Consider the following 20413-nt stretch of genomic DNA (forward strand, 5'->3'; position numbering starts at 1 on the left):
TAGACTACAAATACTGTAGACAACTGTAATTCTTTTATTCCACTTGTTGAGTGTCTACTACATGTTAAAAATACAGGATTACTATTCTATAGCCGCGGAAAAAAACAGTGGAATGAGAGACCCTTAGAATAATTTCAGATCTCATTTCCATGTTAAAATAGGCTAGAGAATGAAGTGAGGCTACAGGCCATTCATTTTTTTTCAAGTTCATGCCATTAGTGATTGTTTTGAAATTGGGCAGTTGCTTCTGCCTGGTGAGTTAACTTACCAAAGCCCAGCCTTGCTGCTCTGTCTGGTTTTTTAGCTAAGCAACAATATGACATGATAGCAATTGTTGGCAATGCATACCAACAGTTTGTGCAGTTTTGCTTTTCCTTTATACACTAGAGAGAAATGAGGTCATGGTAGCCATGAGCAACACCCATCACCCTATTCTCCACATCTTCCTACTAGATCTGATTTAACAATAAATTAAGCTGTAAAAATGAATTTTGTGTTTATTATTGCATTGTTGGAAATATGGTTTATTTGAAATCTACATGAACCCCCCACACACACTGGAATTATTTTAAAACTTGGATTGGTTTATTCTTGTCTCTACAGGCAGACACCACCCATCCTTTAACCAAACACAGAAAAATAGCTTCTTCTTTCCGAGACTCATCACTGTTTGATATCTTCACACTTTCCTGCAATTTACTAAAACAGGTATGGTTATAAGTTCAGTTATAATTCCTGGTCCCTTTTCAGGGGTAAGAGTGGGTGGGATTTGTTAGACGTCAGCACCTGACTGAGGCCATCATCTCTCGAATTACACACATCTGGAGAAGGAGAAACAGCTAGCCAAGTTGATCACTCACTTAGAAAAAGGATTGTGTGGTTCCCCCATTTAAAAGCTACTCCTCTGGGTAAAAGACAGTAAGAGAACATTTATTCCTTGTTCCTGTCTTCAAGGAATCTAGTTAACTGCAAAGTTAGAAATTTGCTGTTTGTTACTTTATAGCCACATAAAATGTCTCTATACAGAATGGAAGCCTGTTAGCTTTATGGTGTTTAGATTCCTAAGTGTTCTGCAAGCAGGTTCAGACTACATTGTTACCATACAAAACTAGGTGAATCTTCTATCCCCTGCTGAGTTAAAAGCAGCAAATAAGCAAGCAGCATCTTCTTTAAAGAGTGGGTTTTGAATTTCTTAGCATCCACTTAGATTTAATAACCTGAAGGAATAGGCAGTATCACATAAGGGAATTAACTGCTTTAAATAGAGAGCTGGTTTTAATTTCATCTATTGATAGCATTAAATTTAATCAAAAAAAGTTAGGTAGAGTACTTACCATGCATGAGAGCCTGGCTGGGTTCAATCCCCAGTGTCATAAAAAACAGTAAGCCTGTCATGATGCAGTATGCCTAGGCTACAGAATAAGGCCCTATCTCACAAAGATTAAGGAAGGGAGCAGGGAGAGTCTTACACTTTTGTAACAGTGGTCAGGTGGCTTTTTCAAAATAGGAAGCTATTTGGGGATAGCCTCTGGCTTTTTTGGTTCACTTTTATGTGTTTTTGCTCTCATTTTCCTATATTCCTCTGTTTTAGCTCCAGAAACAAATTTGTATTCTTTCTGTTGCCCTATTTATAACATCCATCTTTTATTCACTTGATTATACTGCAAATTTATAAATGTTCCATTGTCCAGCAAGCTGCCAGGCAAAGCTGTAGTACCCACAAAGCTGTGACATCTGCTGAGAGAAATAGCCTGAGAAAACTAAGGATGAAATCCTTCCTGATCCTATCAGCTCATCACTAAGGCCACAGATACTATGGACCAGTATCTAGCTCTTAAGTCTACAGATACACTGCAGATAAATATGTAATATTCGGGAGTAATTTTGTTTTACTTCTCATTAGAAAAATATTTGCTAATGATGGTTCTACAAAGAGGAAGAGAATTGTAAAGCTTATTCTGAACTAGGTCCATAGCTTTATTTAAGCCATGCCTAGAAATTACTAAGATCGCACACCCAAACACCAAATCCTGTATTGCTTAGGATTCCCAGTGGCCATTATGACTACATATGAAAAAGTGTTAACCAGGGGATTTCTCTAAATGTCAGCTTCATATTTTTATATGTGTTGATACTAAAAGAAAAAGTAGATTTTTTTTCATGATAACATTGTTAATAAAACAGCAACATCTTTCTGAAGTAAAAACATTTTACTGTGCTGAAGTACAGCCCTCCTTTTCCAACTTAGCAGCATACTTCTGAAGCAGGGAAAAGAGACTTGTTTGGAACTCATTCATTATGTGACAATTTTTTGTAGGCATCCGGAAAGAATCTGAACTTGAATGATGAAAGTCAGCATGGCTTGCTAATGCAGCTACTCAAACTCACCCATAACTGTTTGAACTTTGATTTCATCGGCACATCTACTGATGAGTCCTCAGATGACCTGTGTACAGTACAGATCCCCACCAGCTGGAGATCAGGTAACAGAGCTCTAGCCTAAGTCTAAGTCTGCCTGCCCTGTGTCTATAGGTTAATCTAGAGAGGCCCCCGTAATTCTTTATTTTTTTGAACAAAATTTAATGTTTCCATGTCTTTGTTTACAACATGGTAAGGATTCATGGAGAAGTCTTGTGAATTCCCCCAAGTGTAAGAGAACTTAAAATTACTAAATAATACCAGACTTCTGGGGAGTAGGAGGGCTTGTGTTTTTGTTGTTTGTTTGTTTGTTTGTTTGTTTTTTAATTTTATGTGTATGGGTGTTTTGCTTACATGTATGTCTGTGAATCACTTGCTTGCCTGGTGCCCTCAAAGGCCACAAGAGATATTGAATTTTAGGAATGGAGTTACAGACAGTTGTGAGTCACCATATGGGTGCAGGAAACCGAACCCAGGCCACTGGGAGAGCATCAAATGCTCTTAACTGCTTAGCCATCTCTCCAGCCCCCACTTCTGTTACTTAAAAACAAGGTGTCATAAGGTGTTGCTTACCTGTGGTCCTAGCTGATACAGGAAGATCCCAAGTTCAAGGCCAGCATGTATATGGCAAGACCTAGTCTTAAAATAACCAAAAATAAAGGAAAGAATTTCAGAGTGTGTTTCTTCTAAGAACAAACTGTGGAAAGAGGAGTTAAGATTATCTAAAGTTCCTTGAAAGTCAAAAGGATAAACACTTCATAGAGGAGCTGAAAGCAGTAGTTTTTAACCTAGAGGGGAAAAGAAAACGACTCTCACTAGTTTATAACTTTCTAAGAAAATAGATATTCTTTTGACAAATAATCAGAAGAATATGGTCCCTGATACATAAAGCTGTAAACATGCATGTAGGCCTGTGCGGCAGAGTCAAGTCATATCCTTTATATTTTTCCTCCTAGCCTTCTTAGATTCTTCTACTCTGCAGCTGTTTTTCGACCTGTATCATTCCATCCCTCCCTCATTCTCACCTTTGGTAAGTCAGTTTTTAAAACAAACCTATTTCTAGAAAGTAGCATTGGTAAATAAACCTTAGGTCTGTTTTGTTTTGCAAAATCATAGAAATAAACCAGACATGATGGCTGAAAGATCTCTGTGAGCTCAAAGACAGCCTTGTCTACATATCAGGCTCAAGGACAGCCAGGGCTACATAGGAAAACCCTGTGGGTTTTATTTTTGACAGGGGGAGGGGAATGGTGATAGAAATATGTCATAGGATGTACTAGGATTAGTTACCCAGTGTGTTGATACTGAGGTTATAGCCTAAAAGTTCTAGCAGCAGAGTCTTCATTGTTTTTAATTCTTCCTGTCTATTGTCAGGTTATGGCTAACTGTCAAGCTTTTTCTGTCCCATCTTGTGCCTGTAACCCTAGTGATTGCCACAAGCTACTGTGTGAGGTCCTATCTCCCGTATACCAAGTTTGAGGGAAAGAAGAAAAAAAGTCTCTGAGGCCAAAGTTACATAGTGATAAATTATAAAATGAAAGACAAATATGCCTTTCTTCAAAAAAAGCATTGGAATTCTTATCTAGTGGTAATGTACCTTAGATCACAAGGTCATTTGGGTTCTAAAACGTTGTTGGTCCAGGAATTTGGGGACTTAAATACTATTCTACGTGAAATATACATAGGAACACAGTAAAGTAATGGAGATTTCTTCAGTGGATCACTTTCCTGGTCATTGTACTTTTCCAAATTAACACAGGCCTTCCCTTTAGCATAAATATAAATTCAGTGTTATGTACATCCTTAAGTCACTTCAGGAAAAAGTAGCACAGTCAAGAGGGGTAGCCGGTGAAAACACTGTTTATAGTTGAGCAAACCCACAGTGACCTAACAAGGCATGGTGACATGTGCCCTTTGCAAAGGCTGGTGGAGTACAGGCCTAGGAGAGTTCAGCCTACACACTGGGAGACAGCTATACAGCAAACGCTGTGGCGGTTGGTAGTCCAGCCAAGGGGCGGGAAGGAGGACATCTTTGTCTTCTCCCTTCTACCCTCCTAGTTCTTCCCTGTGGGTGAAGCCAGCCCAAAGCAAGAGCAACAGCTCTGCTGCTGCTGCTGCAAGTCCACCTTCCTGGGGACAAAGCGTGCAGAAAAGGCCAGAAACTGACATGTACAGATAGACAACACATAATTAGCACAGTGGGAAAAGGAAGAAAACATTTTTTTCAGGGCATAGATTTGACCTGATTATTTTATCATATAGTTCTGTAAGCAGAGCTTGATTTTATTGAAACAGAAAAAAAATCTAAACCTCAAGCTTTATATTGAAGCTATACATTGCTTGACTTTTTTTGCGGCTTAACTATATATAAGTAGGAATCAAAGAAGTGATTGGGGTAGTCAAAGATATTATCTAAGGAAAATTTCCAAGCTGGATGTAGTCATGGCCGTTGCTTTGATGAACTTGGATTGAATGCTTCTTTCTTTGATAAAGCTGATGAATATTAGAGGAGGCCATAGCTGCCCGTCTTACTGAGTGTGTCTGTGCTATGCCTTGCTTGCAGGTGTTGTCCTGCCTAGTACAGATTGCCTCGGTCCGGAGATCCCTATTTAACAATGCCGAGAGGGCCAAGTTTCTCTCCCATCTTGTTGATGGTGTTAAACGGATACTGGAAAATCCACAGGTAAGCTTTCTGAGAATGTGTGTATATACTGAATTTGTGTGACTGAAGTCTGAGGGAAGTTCATCACATGGCAGAAATCCCACTGAAGATCTATGGATGATTATGGGGCACATTTGCTCCAAGGGAGGAGTATGAGTCCCGTAGCTCTAGAATACAGAAGTCATGGGACAAGGTCATCAGATACAAGCTAGCTAAGATGGAACCAGTGATTCTTACTCCCTCAAGAAATTAAAAATCTAAAGATTGGTTTTGTTTCTCAGTGTTTTACATTAATATGAGTAACCTAACCTATGAGGCTATCTCTAGGTTGGAAGGGAAATACTTCTTTTTCAGAGATACATTCCATAATTTGATGACTTGACTTCTCTCTCTCTTTTTTTTGGCTCCAAAATTCATCTAATACTACTTTTCTTCCAAATATTCTCTATATTTGGGAAAAAAATTCTAGAAGAAGTGTGTTTTAAAATATAATTAAGCTTTGTTCCTTTCTTTTAAAATGCCTTTATTCATTCAACAAACTGCATTAAAACTTACTGTGCCAGGATTATGTATATGAATAAAACCAAGTTTCTGCTCTGATCACTAATGAAGAATATTCATAAGGAAATACAAATATACTGATACCTTTAAAGTTTTGTAGTACTGGATATAATTATATACTAGGATATAATAAACATCTAATACTTGTGATACAATGTGAAACACTTGTGCCGCTTTTGTTTATGATAACTAAGGTGCTTCACTTAGTGATCGTTTTGACATATGTAGAAATAAATAGATTCCCTTTGATCTACGAGAAGCAAACACATCAAAGATGGTGCCCATTTCTGCCATTGATCATCTTATAACCTTAGGCAAGTAGTGTGATCCTTCTAGGTCCTGTTTCTTACTCTGCCAATTGAAGCTAGTGATCCCATCTCATGGGTGAATATTTTGTGCTGATGGGAAAATAAATGTGATCAAACCTTTTAAAAGTAATACTTGACTTGTTTGGAAGCCTTCGATACCTGTGTTGTTCTCAATCGTGATTTGCAGCCCAGAAGCTGAAAAATAGACTTCCCCATGCCATGCCAAGCATATATCATTCTTGGAGTATGGTGATCATATTTTCCATTTTATTTTCTTCCTATGCCGTTGCCAGAGTTTATCAGACCCAAACAATTACCATGAGTTCTGCAGACTACTGGCCCGGTTAAAGAGTAACTACCAACTGGGAGAATTAGTAAAAGTGGAAAACTACCCTGAGGTTATCCGATTGATAGCCAACTTCACAGTGACCAGCCTACAGGTTTGTCTTTCATCTCCTTGTCTTTCTGTTTAGTTATTGGGTTCTCGTCTCTTGCATACTGGTTTTAACCCTATAAAAATATTATTGGAGTTAGAATATAGCTTGGTGGTTGAGCACTTCCCTAATACGTGTGAGGTACTGCTTCAGTCCTCAGAATCACAGGAAGAAAAAAGAATATTTTTATTACACTCACACATACCCTGCAAAATAGTTACTGTTGTGGACTGTTTACATTTATAAAAGTGTAAGGAAAGGGTTGGAGTTGTAGCTCAGTGGTAAAACTCTTGCCTCATATTTGTGAGGCTCTGCATTTGGTCCCAGCACCACAAGAAAAAACAAGTTTAATAACCTTGGTTAGAGGAACTTGTAGAAATGATAAGGGCAATATTTAAATTGGAGTGAAGGGCTAAGGACATAGCTCGATAGTAGAGTGCTTGCCTAGCATACTTAAAGCCCCTCTGGGTTTAATCCATTACTAAGAGAAAAGCAAAAGATAGAACTGGGACCTGGACTGCAGAATGAGGGGGACAGATCCCTCTCCCTCTTGTCATGGAGCAGCACACTGAAGAGTCCCTTGCTGTGTGGTTCACATCACAATCACCTGAGGGCTTGGGTCTCATCCCCACAGTTTCTGGTTCACTAGTTCCAGAGTGGAACTTTGGCATCTCTTATTTCTAATAAGCTGACCAGCAGTTCTCTTGTATTCTGATGTCTCAGACCTACTTTCATGTGTCTTTCCTTGTCATCTAGATTTATACAGCCAGCACAGACCACCTTTCTCATTAAACTCTGAAATCTGAAATACTAGTGTATTCATTACTTTTTTGTTGGTATGATAAAATACCATGACTAAAAGCAACCTACAGAAGGAAGAGTTTGTTTATTTTAAGAGGGATGAATCCATTATTGGCCAGGCATGGTGGTTCATGTCTTAATCCCAGCACCCAAGAGGCAGAGACAGGTGGATCTGTATGAGCCTCGTCTTAAGTTCCATGTCATCCAGGGCTACATAGCAAGAACCTGTCTCAAAAGAAACCAATAAAAAGAGCCCATTGTGGTCGAGAGGGGGTTAGCAAGGGACAAGCATGATGGGCAGGGTCAAGAAGCTCACATCCTCAACTGCAAAGAGAGAATGAACTTGGCAAAGTTAGGAACTCTGAAAACCCTGCCCATAACAGACTTCCTCCAACAAGGCTGCACCTCCTAAAGCTTCCCAAACAGCACCACCAACTGGGGTCCAAGTGTTTAAATGCCCAAGCCCACTTGGGGCATTTGTCATTCAAACCACCACTAGTAACTGCCTTAAATAAGTTACCAAATACATAGATTCAAGCCCCTAAAAACTTAGTTATCTTGTTATTCTTTGTATCAAATGGCCTAGGATTTTGTGTACAGAAATGAAAAGCATGCCTTTTCTTTTGTTGACCCTCAGCACTGGGAATTTGCCCCAAATAGTGTGCACTATCTCCTGAGCCTGTGGCAGCGGCTGGCAGCCTCCGTGCCATATGTCAAAGCCACAGAGCCCCATATGCTGGAAACATATACTCCTGAAGTCACCAAAGCCTATATCACATCCCGTTTGGAATCTGTGCACATCATTCTAAGGTAAGGAAACATGGACTACCACCATATTCCCTAACCAGCAGCCTTGTCAGACTTACTAGGAGTCAGATCCCAAACTGACAAAGGGAGACTTGTGTAAAAATCTGTGTTTGTTCATGGCCATCTGTCTTTGTCTTTCCCTCCGATACCTTGTTCATGTCCCCTGAATCACCGTCCCCAGCAGTGTCTGTGATAGAAACACATTGCATGTGCTTGCCCTTGCCACTGATTTTCTTCAAATGTGAGGACTGCTTGTAAGACACAGGTGGTAAAAGTTACAATGTCTAAGTATGGAATTTAGTGAGACTTCCTAAGGAAATAAGTAGCTAAATGAGATTATAAGGTCAGATCATAATCAACTCTAATTTCAGAACTTGTAAGGATATGTAGTTCTAGCACGCTCATCATGGATTTGTCATGTTAGCATAAGAGTTCCCATCTACCTTAACTATTAACTGGACCAGAAACCCATAGTTAAAGAAATGTCAGACCACGGCTAGAGAGATGGCTCAGTGATAAGAGCACTGGCTGCTCTTCCAGAGGAGCTGGGTTTAATTCCCAGCACACACATGGCAGTTCACAACTGTCTGTAACTCCAGTTCTGGCGATCTGACTCCCTCACAGGCATACCTACAGGGAAAACACCAATGCATATAAAATAAGAATAAATAAAAAGGAGCCGGGCAGTGGTGATGAATGCCTTAAATCCCAGCACTCGATCTCTGTGAGTTCAGGGCCAGCCTGGTCTACAGAGCTGGTTCCAGGACAGCCAAAGCTATACAAAGAAAGCCTGTCTCAAAAATCCAAGAAGAAAGAAAAAGAAATGTCAGGCCTTTTAAGACATGTCCTATATTAAGTCAAGTTGCCTTTGTTTGTGGTATTTTGTTTTTGTTTGTGGTTTTGTTGTTGTTGTTTGACGGGTTGTTTGGTTTTTGTCCTTTATTTGCAGAGAGTGGATATATTCAATTGTCTTTAGTCTGTGGTTGGTGGGTGTGTGGGTGTGGGGGGGGGGTGGGTGTGGGTGTGGGTGTGTATCAGGAGTCAATTTTCTTTTTCTATCATGTGGTTCCAGGGGCCAAACTCAAGTCATCAATCTTGAAGTGCCTTTATCTGCTCAGCCATCTCACAGGCTCAAGTTGGTAGTCTTACTGTTTATGACAAATCATTTCAAAATATGAGTATTCGTGAAGTTGACTGGAAAGCCTTTGTCCGATTCATCTGGCTTCCAGGAGGCAGTGCTAGAGGCTAGAGGAATGTGTAGAAATTCTGGACACAGGAAGCCAGTTTTAATAACTATATACTTTTGAGTATGTTCTGCATTTCCTTTTTTATAAACTATCAATAGTTTATTGATAAGACCACCTTGTGATCTTATGAGAATTAATAGCCTAGCATTGTACATAGCAAGTGGGAAACATACAGCAGCCAGCTCTTGGCTGCTTCTGTATCTGGCATTGCCATGCTACAGTAGAACTGTAGAGATCTCAGCCTAGGGCAAGGTGTTATAAAATCTGAAAACTAGTAGATAAGGTAAAGACCTGGTACAGAGCCACAGTTCTGAAATCTGAGGTGGGAAACTAAACTATCATTTTGGTACCAAAATATACTTGGGAAAACTGGGTATAAACCAAGCCAATTTATAAACTTTGTTTTTTAAAAAAAAAATCCCACTTAGCATGATTATTATAGTTATGTGTTTGCTATATAGCAAGATTGAGTTTGATAAAATATGGGGTTCATCAAAGTTTTTACATTGCTGAGGAAAACATACTGCCTTCCTCATTAAAGTTTCTGAATTCCCTGACCTCATTTGGCCACAATAACTTCAAATGCAGGAATATGTACTTAGAGTCCCAAAGTATACAGTAATCGGAAAGATTGGCTAGGAATGCCTAGAGTAGCTCAGCAGTAGAGTACTTGCTGGGCATGCACAAAGCCCGAGTTCAATCTTGGCACCGCAAAAGCAAATTTTGAAAAAAAAAAGAGGGAAAAGATGCTACTCTTCACAGGTCTTCAAGATAGCTCAGTGAGTAAAGGTGCTTTGTCTTCAAGCCTGACTACCAGTCAGTTCCCAAGGGCCACTTGGCAAAGGAGGAAACTGACTCCTACAAATTATCCTCTGACCTACATATATATGCACTTGGGCATGCATACGTACATAGTTACAGTAAAAATATAATCTTAAAACAATTTTAAATAAGCTGGGCGGTGGTGGCACATGCCTTCAATCTCAGCACTTAGGAGGCAGAGCAGGTGGATCTCTGAGTTCTAGGCCAGTCTGGTCTACTGATCAAGTTCCAGGACAGCCAAGGCTACACAGAGAAACCTTGTCTTTTTAGAATATAAATATATATTTTAAATATATTATTAATAAAAGAAGGAAAACCTAAGTGCCAGGAGCTCAGAAGGGTTAGAAACATAAGTGCCAGGTTCAGTGGCAGACAAATGCTAAGGAATTGGGAAGGTTCAGTGACAACAAGAACTTTTTAAATTTCCTTCCTTGGGAAAAACTAGTGTTGATCCTCTGTTGTGGAGGAGAAAAAGCTGCTGTGTCAGGGAAATTAATGGGCATGTTTTTTTAAGAGGGTTGCCTTCTTTCTTGGAGTAGGGATGGCCTGGAAGACCCCCTGGAGGATACAGGTCTGGTCCAGCAGCAGTTGGACCAGTTGTCCACCATTGGGCGTTGTGAGTATGAGAAGACATGTGCGCTCCTTGTGCAGCTGTTTGACCAGTCGGCCCAGTCCTACCAGGAACTGCTGCAGAGTGCCAGCGCCAGCCCAGTGGACATTGCAGTACAGGAGGGTGAGTGCGGAGTCCGGGAGCACAGAGATACTGTCAGCCCCTTCCCTCTTGCTTCCTCCCTTTGTGCCCTTCTCCCGGCCAAAAAAAAGGATTATCTGCTATCACCTCCATGCACACAGAGTGAGTGAATGAATGAATAAATGCCACAGGGGACTAGGGTGGAATAATAAATCATACCTGCATTGGGTTGTTCCAAGGAAGAACTGCACTCCAGAAACGGTGGTCTGGTCTGATACAGGAGTGCTTATTCTCTGATCAGTTTCCCTCCTGATGTCAGCCTTACTAGAGTAGAATGATGGCCATCCTATATCAGGAAAGATTTTATGGCTTTACTAGAATCAAGATTAAGGAGTCTTCCCAGGTGGTAGTAGTGCACACCTTTAGTCCCAGCACTCGGGAGGCAGAGGCAGGTGGATCTCTGAGGGTTGGAGGCCAGCCTGGTCTACAAAGCGAGTTCCAGGACAGCCAAGGCTACAGAGAAACTGTCTCAGGGGGGGAAAGGATTGAAGAGTCTTCTAGTAAAAAGTATCTTTACAACACTAGCAAGGGGACACTAAAGAGTCTTCTTCCTACTCCAGGACGACTGACATGGTTGGTTTACATCATTGGAGCTGTGATTGGTGGCCGAGTTTCTTTTGCCAGCACCGATGAGCAAGATGCTATGGATGGTGAGCTCGTGTGTCGGTAAGTGTGCCCATGGAAGCCTTTTATTCTACTGGAGTACTCAGCACCTTTGGGCCCCTCCTGATGTTTTCTACCAATTGCAGAAAACCTTCTTAGGCAACATAATGCCCAAGAGGATGTGGACCTACTATGCTAAGCCAGCTAGCTCTCTTTTGTGCCTGCAGTAAGAACTCCTACCTATGATTTACACTTAAAAAAAAAAAAATTAACAATAATCAGCAAGGAAATGCTATATATGGAATTGGGAAAGCTATTGAGGGGTAACTGTTGATCTCTTCAGGGGCAGTATCTAAGAGTTGGAGACTTGGGTTTTATTTGCAGTGCTGACACAGGTCTAAAGGAAAACTGGTTCCTTGGTAGCACTCCTGCAGCCTGTCACAGCCACAGAATTTCACATTATTTTGTATCTGTGTTCTCCTTTTATTAAAAACCACTAAGTGAGTGTTAAAACTTACTGAAAGTTTTCTAAGTTAAAATGGGAAGGCAGAGGCAAGCAGATCTCTGTGAGTTCAAGGCCAACTTTGTCTACATATCAAGCTCTGGGCCATAGCGAGATCTTACCTCAAAAAAAAAAAATGTAATTCATTTTACTATAATAATAAGCCCATTGCTCACATAACCTTTCTTGTTTATTTACTTGTTTCTGAGAGTAACTTCAGGTATTATGCTAGGCATGTGCTCTACTACTAAACTGTATCCTCCGCCCCTTTTTCCAAAGGGGCTTTACATCTCAGAAACAAGTAAATAAACAAGAAAGAAGGTGTTATGAGAAGAGTAGTGTTATCTACAATTTTCAAGCCTTTGTCATGTTTAAGATAGCTAGATCCTCATCCCTGCATCAGTCTGTGGTGATACCACACATCTGCAGCTTATTACCGCAGGAGTATGATAGAAGGGGCCAGAATGTTACTGTGTGTTTTAAAATGATTGTAGGGCCATACAGAGAGCTGCCATTGTTAAGACTTCTGAACTCTTCAGGTATCTTCCCTAGGGAGAACCCACAGGAACCTGGTGTCTTGCATTGTATTGGTCCCAGACATCTCAGTCTATAAATCTTAGCCTTCTAAAAAAATTCCCATTTATGTCTTTTTACTCCCATATTGTTTATCAAATGTTCTTTTGACTTTGGGTACGTTAATTATGACAAAAGTGTGCATGGTATTGCCTCACTAGCACTTTTTAAGGGTCGTGAACAAAGATTCCGTAAGAATGAAATCCAATACCTTTCTGTTACCACGTGTGTGTCATAATAAATGCAGTGTAGACAGTGTCTTGTGGACTGTTCTCCTCTTGGGTGTTGCAACACAGTAAGTGAGTCTAATTTACTCATGATATGTCATAAATAGTTGCTGTCTTCATTCTATCAAATGCCAAATGACTCAATTGTAAGAAGACCATTACCGGGTGGAAATGGCGTACCATTATTCCTCATTCAACATTGGCCATATCCTTGTTTGGGAGAGAAGGGTCCAGAGCAAAGGATTAAAGTCATAGGTAGTAGTACATCTGCTGTTTGTCCCTGAAAGTGGTCCTTGCCTATGACCTTTCCGCCATGGCTCTATGACCTTGCTTTCATAGCTCTATGAGAAAAAGAGATTGAGAAGCACTGGGCTAGTTCAGTCCCACTCATCAGCATAGTTGAATTTGAATGCAGAAGATCACTTCATCCACGATCTCGAAGAAGTTCCAGAAAAAGACCATTACCTTTATATTCATATTTTACTACTGTTTATAAGCAGAAATAGAGACTTAGTTTTCTCACCACCATTTAGAGCCTGCAGAGAAGACAATTTCCAAAGTGTGGATAAGGAGAGAGACATGTGATGATTTTGAAGTAGCTTACATTGTTTAGAATGCCCAGGATATCCTGCTGTTGAGAGAATCATCACTCCTCTTCCTCCAGGGTACTCCAGCTTATGAACCTGACAGATTCCCGCTTGGCTCAGGCGGGTAATGAGAAGCTCGAATTGGCCATGCTTAGCTTTTTTGAGCAGTTCCGTAAGATCTACATTGGGGACCAGGTGCAGAAATCCTCGAAGGTAACAGACTCACAGTTAGCTCCATTTCTCACTTCCCGGGTGTGGAGTTGCTGATGGAGGGGAAACAGTTGATCACAGTTACAATAAGCCTCCAGATTTCCAGTATTGGGAAAATCCAAATGTTTTCTCTTAGCCTGAGAATTCTGAGAATTATCAATGAATTGGGCCTGTTTCTCTAGTGCTCCATATGCTTAACAAATGGCCAGTCGAAACATCTGTTGTACTCTCCCAAATTGGCAGTTCTTAGTCTCTATACATGAATTAATGTTGAGAACAGCCGGTAGTTTTGGCAGGGTTTGGAGAATTTCAGGATTGAAGTGGTCCAATAAGAGAATATAGTCTCCCTAGTATTTAGAACATTAAAGCTAGCCTATCCCTTCAGTGCATACTTCCCAGAGCTGTCCTACATCCTATCCCCTTAGTGTGGACTCATCTTAGACAGCCCAGGTTGTATTCGTTTTATGTCATCTGATGATTTTCTCTTACTTTGCATGACACCAGCTGTACCGCCGACTCTCAGAAGTTCTGGGGTTGAATGATGAGACGATGGTGCTGAGTGTCTTCATAGGAAAAGTGTAAGTGTTGTGGCTCACCGTCAGCAAGAGGCCCTGCAGTCCTGTTGCAACTGTGCAGTGACCCAGGCACTGTGTTGCCACTGCCTTGCTATTCCAGCCTTGATCGTTTGCGTCAGAGAATTGTGCATTTGAGTGTGTGACACGCTGTGCTTAGAGATATGGCCCGGCCCCAGAGCATTCCAGGCTTGTGTAGAATTTTACCGAATCTTCTCTTTAGCCTTTGGAATCACAGTTGAAATCCTGTCAAGGCATTCATAAAATGGAGCTCCTCCCTGGTGATTGGTATTTGTCCTCTCACTCTCGGTCACTGAGCTGTCCGGGATGCCCAGAGTAGGCATTTGTTTTCTGGTGCTGATTTCCATTAGGAATGCCTGCCCGACCTCCAAGGGGAGAGCCTCACTCTCCCATGGGCTTATTCTTCTCAGGAAGCATCATACCCTCCAGGAGTCTTGAGTTTCCAAAATCTACTCCTGCTGTTGGAATGTCTTCAAATTGGTGCTCCTAATTGGCCCTTTTCTTGTTTTTGTTTCTGTTGTTTTTAAGTTATGTCCCTTGGTTACATTTTCCTCTTTTTAGGAGCTCAATTTATCATAGCACACACTAGGAGTCAAATAATAACCCAGGGCTGTGTGCAAAGTACCATTTTACTTCCTTGCAACTGTCCCAGCCTAAACACTGATACCCATGAGCTGGTTACTAATTTAAGATGGAAAAAGCCAAGGGGGTCTAAAGGACTCTGCCAGCCAAGACCAGAAGCAAGGGTTACTAGAGTTCTGCAGCTGACAGTGGATTGTGCAGGTGCAGAGGTGCATACGTCTGCATGTTATCACTGCCGCAGAAATCTCTTACCCTTGCTGCAGAAATCAGCCCTGGAGTGCCCCAGAATTCCAAGGGCCTGGGTATGGGCCAGTGTAGCTTTGGAACCAAGTAGTGAAGATTATCTGAAGGATAATTTTTCTAGTCAACCAAATGTAAGTACAGAGATTTTATACCCTTTTTTTTTTTTTCCTGTGGTCGTGATGTCTGTGAATTGGTGATACAGATGTGTGCTGACTTTTGATTGATAAATTTCTTCTTTCATCCCTTAAGGAAATCAGGTGCAACAAAAGTTTCTCTTGCTTCTTTTTTCTTTTTTTCCTCCAGCATCACCAACTTGAAATACTGGGGGCGTTGTGAACCAATCACCTCCAAGACACTGCAGCTTCTCAATGACCTCTCCATTGGATATCCTTTAAGTGAGACTGAGCAAGTTAGAAAGTCACATGGTTTCTGCTGCCACTTTAACTTGGGTGTAGCTGGGACTCAAGTGTCTTCTATATTCCTAGGAGCCAAAGGCAATACACACACAGAATCTAGCATAATTCCAAGTCCCTAAAAGTAAGGCTCAACACAATATAATAGTTGACTATAGACATATCCCTGACTGATCCTAAAATTCATAAATACTAGGAGGCCTGGGACCTGGCTGGTCTGGTATGCTCTCTGTAGCTAAGCTCTTAGCAAAGCTTCATCCTAACACTAAGCTTTCCCACAGTAGTGGCCTGGAACCCTTGATCTGAACAACATCTGCTGTGAAGTTTGGATTGCTCCACAGTTGGGAGGGAGCCAGTAAGTGCAGAAAACACTGTACAATTTCCCCAGCAACTTTTTCTCACAGTCTTTAAAGACTGTTCATAGCTAGTCCCTTTCTAAATAGGAGAGGAGTCTATTCACAATGCACAGTGGATGCTTGCGCAGGGCTTTAAGGCATAAAGTCCCTCTTGAAATCCTGCCAGGAGGAGCTACTCTGGAATAGTCTGACTCTGAGGAGAAATTTCTTAAAAGTAGCAGTTTGGTATGAGTGTTCTCTTATTAATCAATTAAGTACTAACAAACACTTTCCTATTTGGCATATTGTGCTCCTGTGGTTTAGAAAAAAAGATATCTAGGGAAAGCATGCTAACTCTGAACATGTCTTAGTTTGTGCCACACTTTCCTTGACTGTGTCCTTTGTCTTTACATACAGTAGTGTAAGGAAGCTAGTGAAGCTTAGCGCGGTACAGTTCATGCTGAACAATCACACGGTGAGTGATCTCGGCCCTTGTCCTGTCTGTTCTCCGGCCACCCACATAGCACTTCCTCAGCACTGCAAAGCAGGTGCTTCAGTTGAAGCCCTGGGTCCTGCATCTCTGCCAGATTACACTCCCATCATCAGAGCTGCTCAGGATGCCTGGGCTGTACTAAAGTCACCTACTGCTGTATATACTTGGGATAAGCCAGTAGTAACAGCCATGATAACTTTCAAAAATTAAAGCATCCGTGTATCCTTAAAGAGTGACCATGGGGCCGCTAGCGTGCAAGGGCTCAGTAATTCTGAAATTACTGACTTCCATTCTACCTCTAACCCATGTTTTTACCTTTTTAACTTGTTTTCTTTTTTTTAATAGAGCGAGCACTTTTCATTTTTGGGTATTAACAATCAGTCCAACCTGACAGACATGCGGTGTCGGACTACCTTCTACACAGCACTTGGGCGTCTCCTCATGGTGGATTTAGGTACTGCAATGAACTCTAGTGGCTCAAGAAGTAATCTGGCCCTGTACTAAATTTTTATCTGAGGACAGAGTAGTAGATATGGGGGAACTCTTCTCTGTTGTTTCAACAGTAACAAAAACATCTGAAATAACACCCTCTTTTCACAAAAAAATACACCATGCTGTCATGCTCCCTGTACTGGAATAGAGTAACAGTATGCAACCAAGTTTTAATCTGGATATGCCATGGCTTTCAAATTCTATTCAAGCTAGATGCAGTAGTGTGCACCTGTTATTCCACTATTTGGGAGACTAAGACAGGAAACCTGGGTTTGAGACCAACCAGAGCAATATAATAAGATCCTTGTCTAAAATAACTTTTTCAAAGAATATAAAATTCTCTCTCTGACAACCACATGTGTAAAATAAGAGAATTATTGAGTTTCTTAAGTGCATCTTGTTGGCAAGAACCACCTCCACCCCACACTAATAAGCAGACCCACCTTACCCAGTCAACAGAGGTTTAATTATGTAGATCTCCAGTGCATGGGAACCAGGGAAGTTCAGTCACCTGAGTAGCACTGGTGGTCCAACTAATAATCACGAATGCTCAGTGGTGTTTGCCGTTGTGATTTTGAGCTATTTTAATCTACTTCTACTCAAATGAAATACTACTAAGGAAAGTGCATGTAATTAAAGCCTCCAGAAGCATCTCGCCTAGTTCTAACACGGCAGCCTTGGTACGAACCAAACAGTGTGTAGTACCTTGTGCACATGCAGGTCTCCGCTAACATTTGACTTTAATTACTACTAACACCCATTGGGATAGTAAAGGGAGCCTTTGGATTGCCCTGGGATGGCCTCCTCTTTCACCCCATCTTATTTCTCAAGTATTCACAGCTTGGACTTGTTGGCCTCAGAGTCACACCTAGGGTTGTTTCCCTTTCAGGAGAGGATGAAGATCAGTATGAGCAGTTCATGCTTCCACTCACGGCAGCGTTTGAGGCTGTGGCCCAGATGTTCAGCACTAACAGCTTCAATGAACAAGAGGCAAAGGTGAGTCCTCCACCTATGAACCAGTTGGCTTCTGGCTAAAGGCAGAGCTTGGTAAAGCTGGGATTGGGCAGCTGCCAGCTGCTGAAAGGGTGCAACTTATCTACAAACTATCCCCTGGTTGGCATGTGAATCTCTTGTGCTCTTGAGAGTTCTCAGTTGAAGGTCTGATAGTCATAAAGCCTATCCATATTAAAGTGTATTTGTAAACATTGTTTAGGGATTGTTGTATACATTTTTAGATGTATCAACATGAAGTTACAGTTTTCTTACTGCCTTTGGAATCACTGTTACATATTGAATAATGTCCCGTTTTAATTTTTAATGGTGTTTATTAGTGATTTCACTGTTTTTCTAGACCAGTACCAGGTAATTAGTCATTGCAAAAAAAAGACTATTTTATCTGTGTTTTCTACTCTTACCTTTGCTTTCATACTTTTCTTGAGTTAATTCAGTTCTTTTCAGCTCTTTCTTACTGTAAAGCTGTAAAACTGTAAGAGCCTCTAGTCATATTCCAAAAGTTTTTCTTTGAAATTTTTTTAGTTTGACAACAGACTGTACTGTCTTAACTATTTTACATGTATAGTGTTACGTGTTTCTCCACTGTCATGAAACAGATTTTCTCTTTTTTAATTGAAAAAAAAAATGTTTTCACACCATGTGTTTTGAGTACACAGTGTACTCTTCCCCCAGCTTCTTACAGATACTTCCCACCTCCCCCACCTACCCAAAACAGATTTTCAAAACCCCAAAATTTTGATAGATGCCATTTCATTATCATTGAGTTCTTTGTAACTCCTTATTTCTGTGAAGATTTCTTTTGAGGGGCCTAGGAACTGTGGTTTCGTGGTAGGGCACTTAACTAGGGTACTGGAAGCCCCAGTTTCAAACTCCAGCACCACAAAACAGACACAATAAGAGATTAGTCTTTGAAATTCCATAGTCCATGCATAGGGTTTGGGTTGAGTTTTTTGTTTTGTTTTGGTTTTGGTTTTTGGTTTTTGGTTTTTTATTATGTATAGTGATCTGTCTGCATGTATGCCTGCAGACCAGAAGATAGTGCCAGATCTCATTACAAATGGTTATGCGCCATCATGTGGTTGCTGGGAATTGAACTCAGGACCTCTGGAAAAGCAGCCAGTGCTCTGAACCTCTGAGCCATCTCTTCAGCCCCCATGTGTAGAATTTCAAGTCAATTTTTTAGTTCTTGATTCTGGCCTTCAAAATCATTTGATTGTTACTCTCCTGTTTTTACTTAATACATGCTTACCCTCCTGGCCTGTAGATACCCATACCAAACTAGGAATACCTGAGGATGTTAGCGTTGGTAGTAATGCTTCCTGCAGTATTCCTAAGGACACCCAGGCTGAGCAGAGAGACACCAAACAGCAAAAGGGTGTTGATGAAGGGAAATGTGAGGCTTGACCTGACAGTTTATCTTGTGAAAGCCTCTAGAGCCAGCAAGGTAGATCAGTAGGTAAAGACATTTGCTGCCAAGCCTGACAACCTGAGTTTAGTCGCTGTTGCCCACACAGTAAAGGGAGAGGACCAACTCTTTCAAGTTGTCTTCTGAAGTACGCTCTGACATGGATATGAGCATATATGTGTATGTACACACAAAAAATAAATAAAATGCTTAAAAACTTTCTTAATTTTGAAAGATGGAAATCTAAGAGACTTTACAACAAGGTAGTCAGAGAACAATACCACTCTGTATAACTTTGTCAACTTTGTGCTTATGTTTGGGCATCTGAGTCATTCTAAGGGGAGTTATTTTACATAACATACCAGTTAGTTAAGAGTATCTGTGAATGCTAGCTCTTTTCCATCGTCATAGTGCCATCCAACTAAGTAAAATTACCTAAAGAAACCAGGCTGACCGTGGACTATAGTTGCCACCCATTCTTTCTGCCATGGCCCTTGTAACAAGTCTTTTAGATTGATTTATCTTAGGCTAGAAAGTTAAGCTCATGGTATCAGCTCAGAGAGAATTGTTTGCTTAAAGGAGACTGTTCATAGTGTAGTACAGCAGCTTTTGCTAAACAAGTCAACATCCTCAAATTCCCAGGCAAGTGTTCTGTTAATCAGGATGCCCAAGTAGAAATGCTAATATTTCTAAAGAGAATATTAGATTTCTAGTTTGCAGGGGTGATTGCACATGCCCCAGAGTATATATGGAGGCAGGGGACAGCTCTGTGGATTCAGTTCTCTTCTACCTTTACGTAGTCCGGGGATCAAATTCAGTTCACCAACTTACACAGAAAGTGCTTTTCCCCCCTGAGCCATCTTAGCAGCACCAGAGAGGGGATCTTGATGCAAACTGCACCCCTACTCTGAGAAGCAGCATGACCATGGGGAAGTTCCGAGGCCTTGTCCATAAATGGAAAGTATGACGCCTTACAGCTCCAGCGTTGAACACATGAGTCTTATTTCTCGGTACTAAGGATCCAGGGAAGGTACCATGTTCACTTCCTCTTGGTAGAGTGTTCTTGAGTTCCTTTAAGATAAAGAACTCTGCCGGGCGGTGGTGGCGCACGCCTTTAATCCCAGCACTCAGGAGGCAGAGCCAGGCGGATCTCTGTGAGTTCGAGGCCAGCCTGGGCTACCAAGTGAGTCCCAGGAAAGGCGCAAAGCTACACAGAGAAACCCTGTCTCGAAAAACCAAAAAAAAAAAAAAAAAAAAAAAAAAAAATTAAAAAAATTAAGAACTCTGGACGTAAGCCTTTTCTGCCTTTATATAGCATTTTTCCCTTTTG

The 20413-nt window shown here is 41.1% G+C and overlaps 1 protein-coding gene across 1 annotated transcript in view; it reads left to right on the forward strand.

Moving 5' to 3' along the window:
• Xpo7 (exportin 7) overlaps positions 1-20413 on the forward strand; it is an 89805-nt gene that overhangs the window by 55997 nt on the left and 13395 nt on the right. The window contains exons 6-19 of the mRNA XM_059273360.1: positions 604-708; positions 2318-2483; positions 3375-3448; positions 4982-5101; positions 6243-6389; positions 7822-7994; positions 10600-10793; positions 11372-11477; positions 13381-13516; positions 14018-14091; positions 15235-15315; positions 16091-16154; positions 16518-16626; positions 17554-17660. Of these exons, the coding sequence (XP_059129343.1) occupies positions 604-708; positions 2318-2483; positions 3375-3448; positions 4982-5101; positions 6243-6389; positions 7822-7994; positions 10600-10793; positions 11372-11477; positions 13381-13516; positions 14018-14091; positions 15235-15315; positions 16091-16154; positions 16518-16626; positions 17554-17660 (1656 nt within the window). The remainder of the gene's footprint in view (positions 1-603; positions 709-2317; positions 2484-3374; positions 3449-4981; positions 5102-6242; positions 6390-7821; positions 7995-10599; positions 10794-11371; positions 11478-13380; positions 13517-14017; positions 14092-15234; positions 15316-16090; positions 16155-16517; positions 16627-17553; positions 17661-20413) is intronic.

The sequence above is a fragment of the Peromyscus eremicus genome, chromosome 9, assembly GCF_949786415.1.
Source record: "Peromyscus eremicus chromosome 9, PerEre_H2_v1, whole genome shotgun sequence".
Classification (NCBI taxonomy): domain Eukaryota; kingdom Metazoa; phylum Chordata; class Mammalia; order Rodentia; family Cricetidae; genus Peromyscus; species Peromyscus eremicus.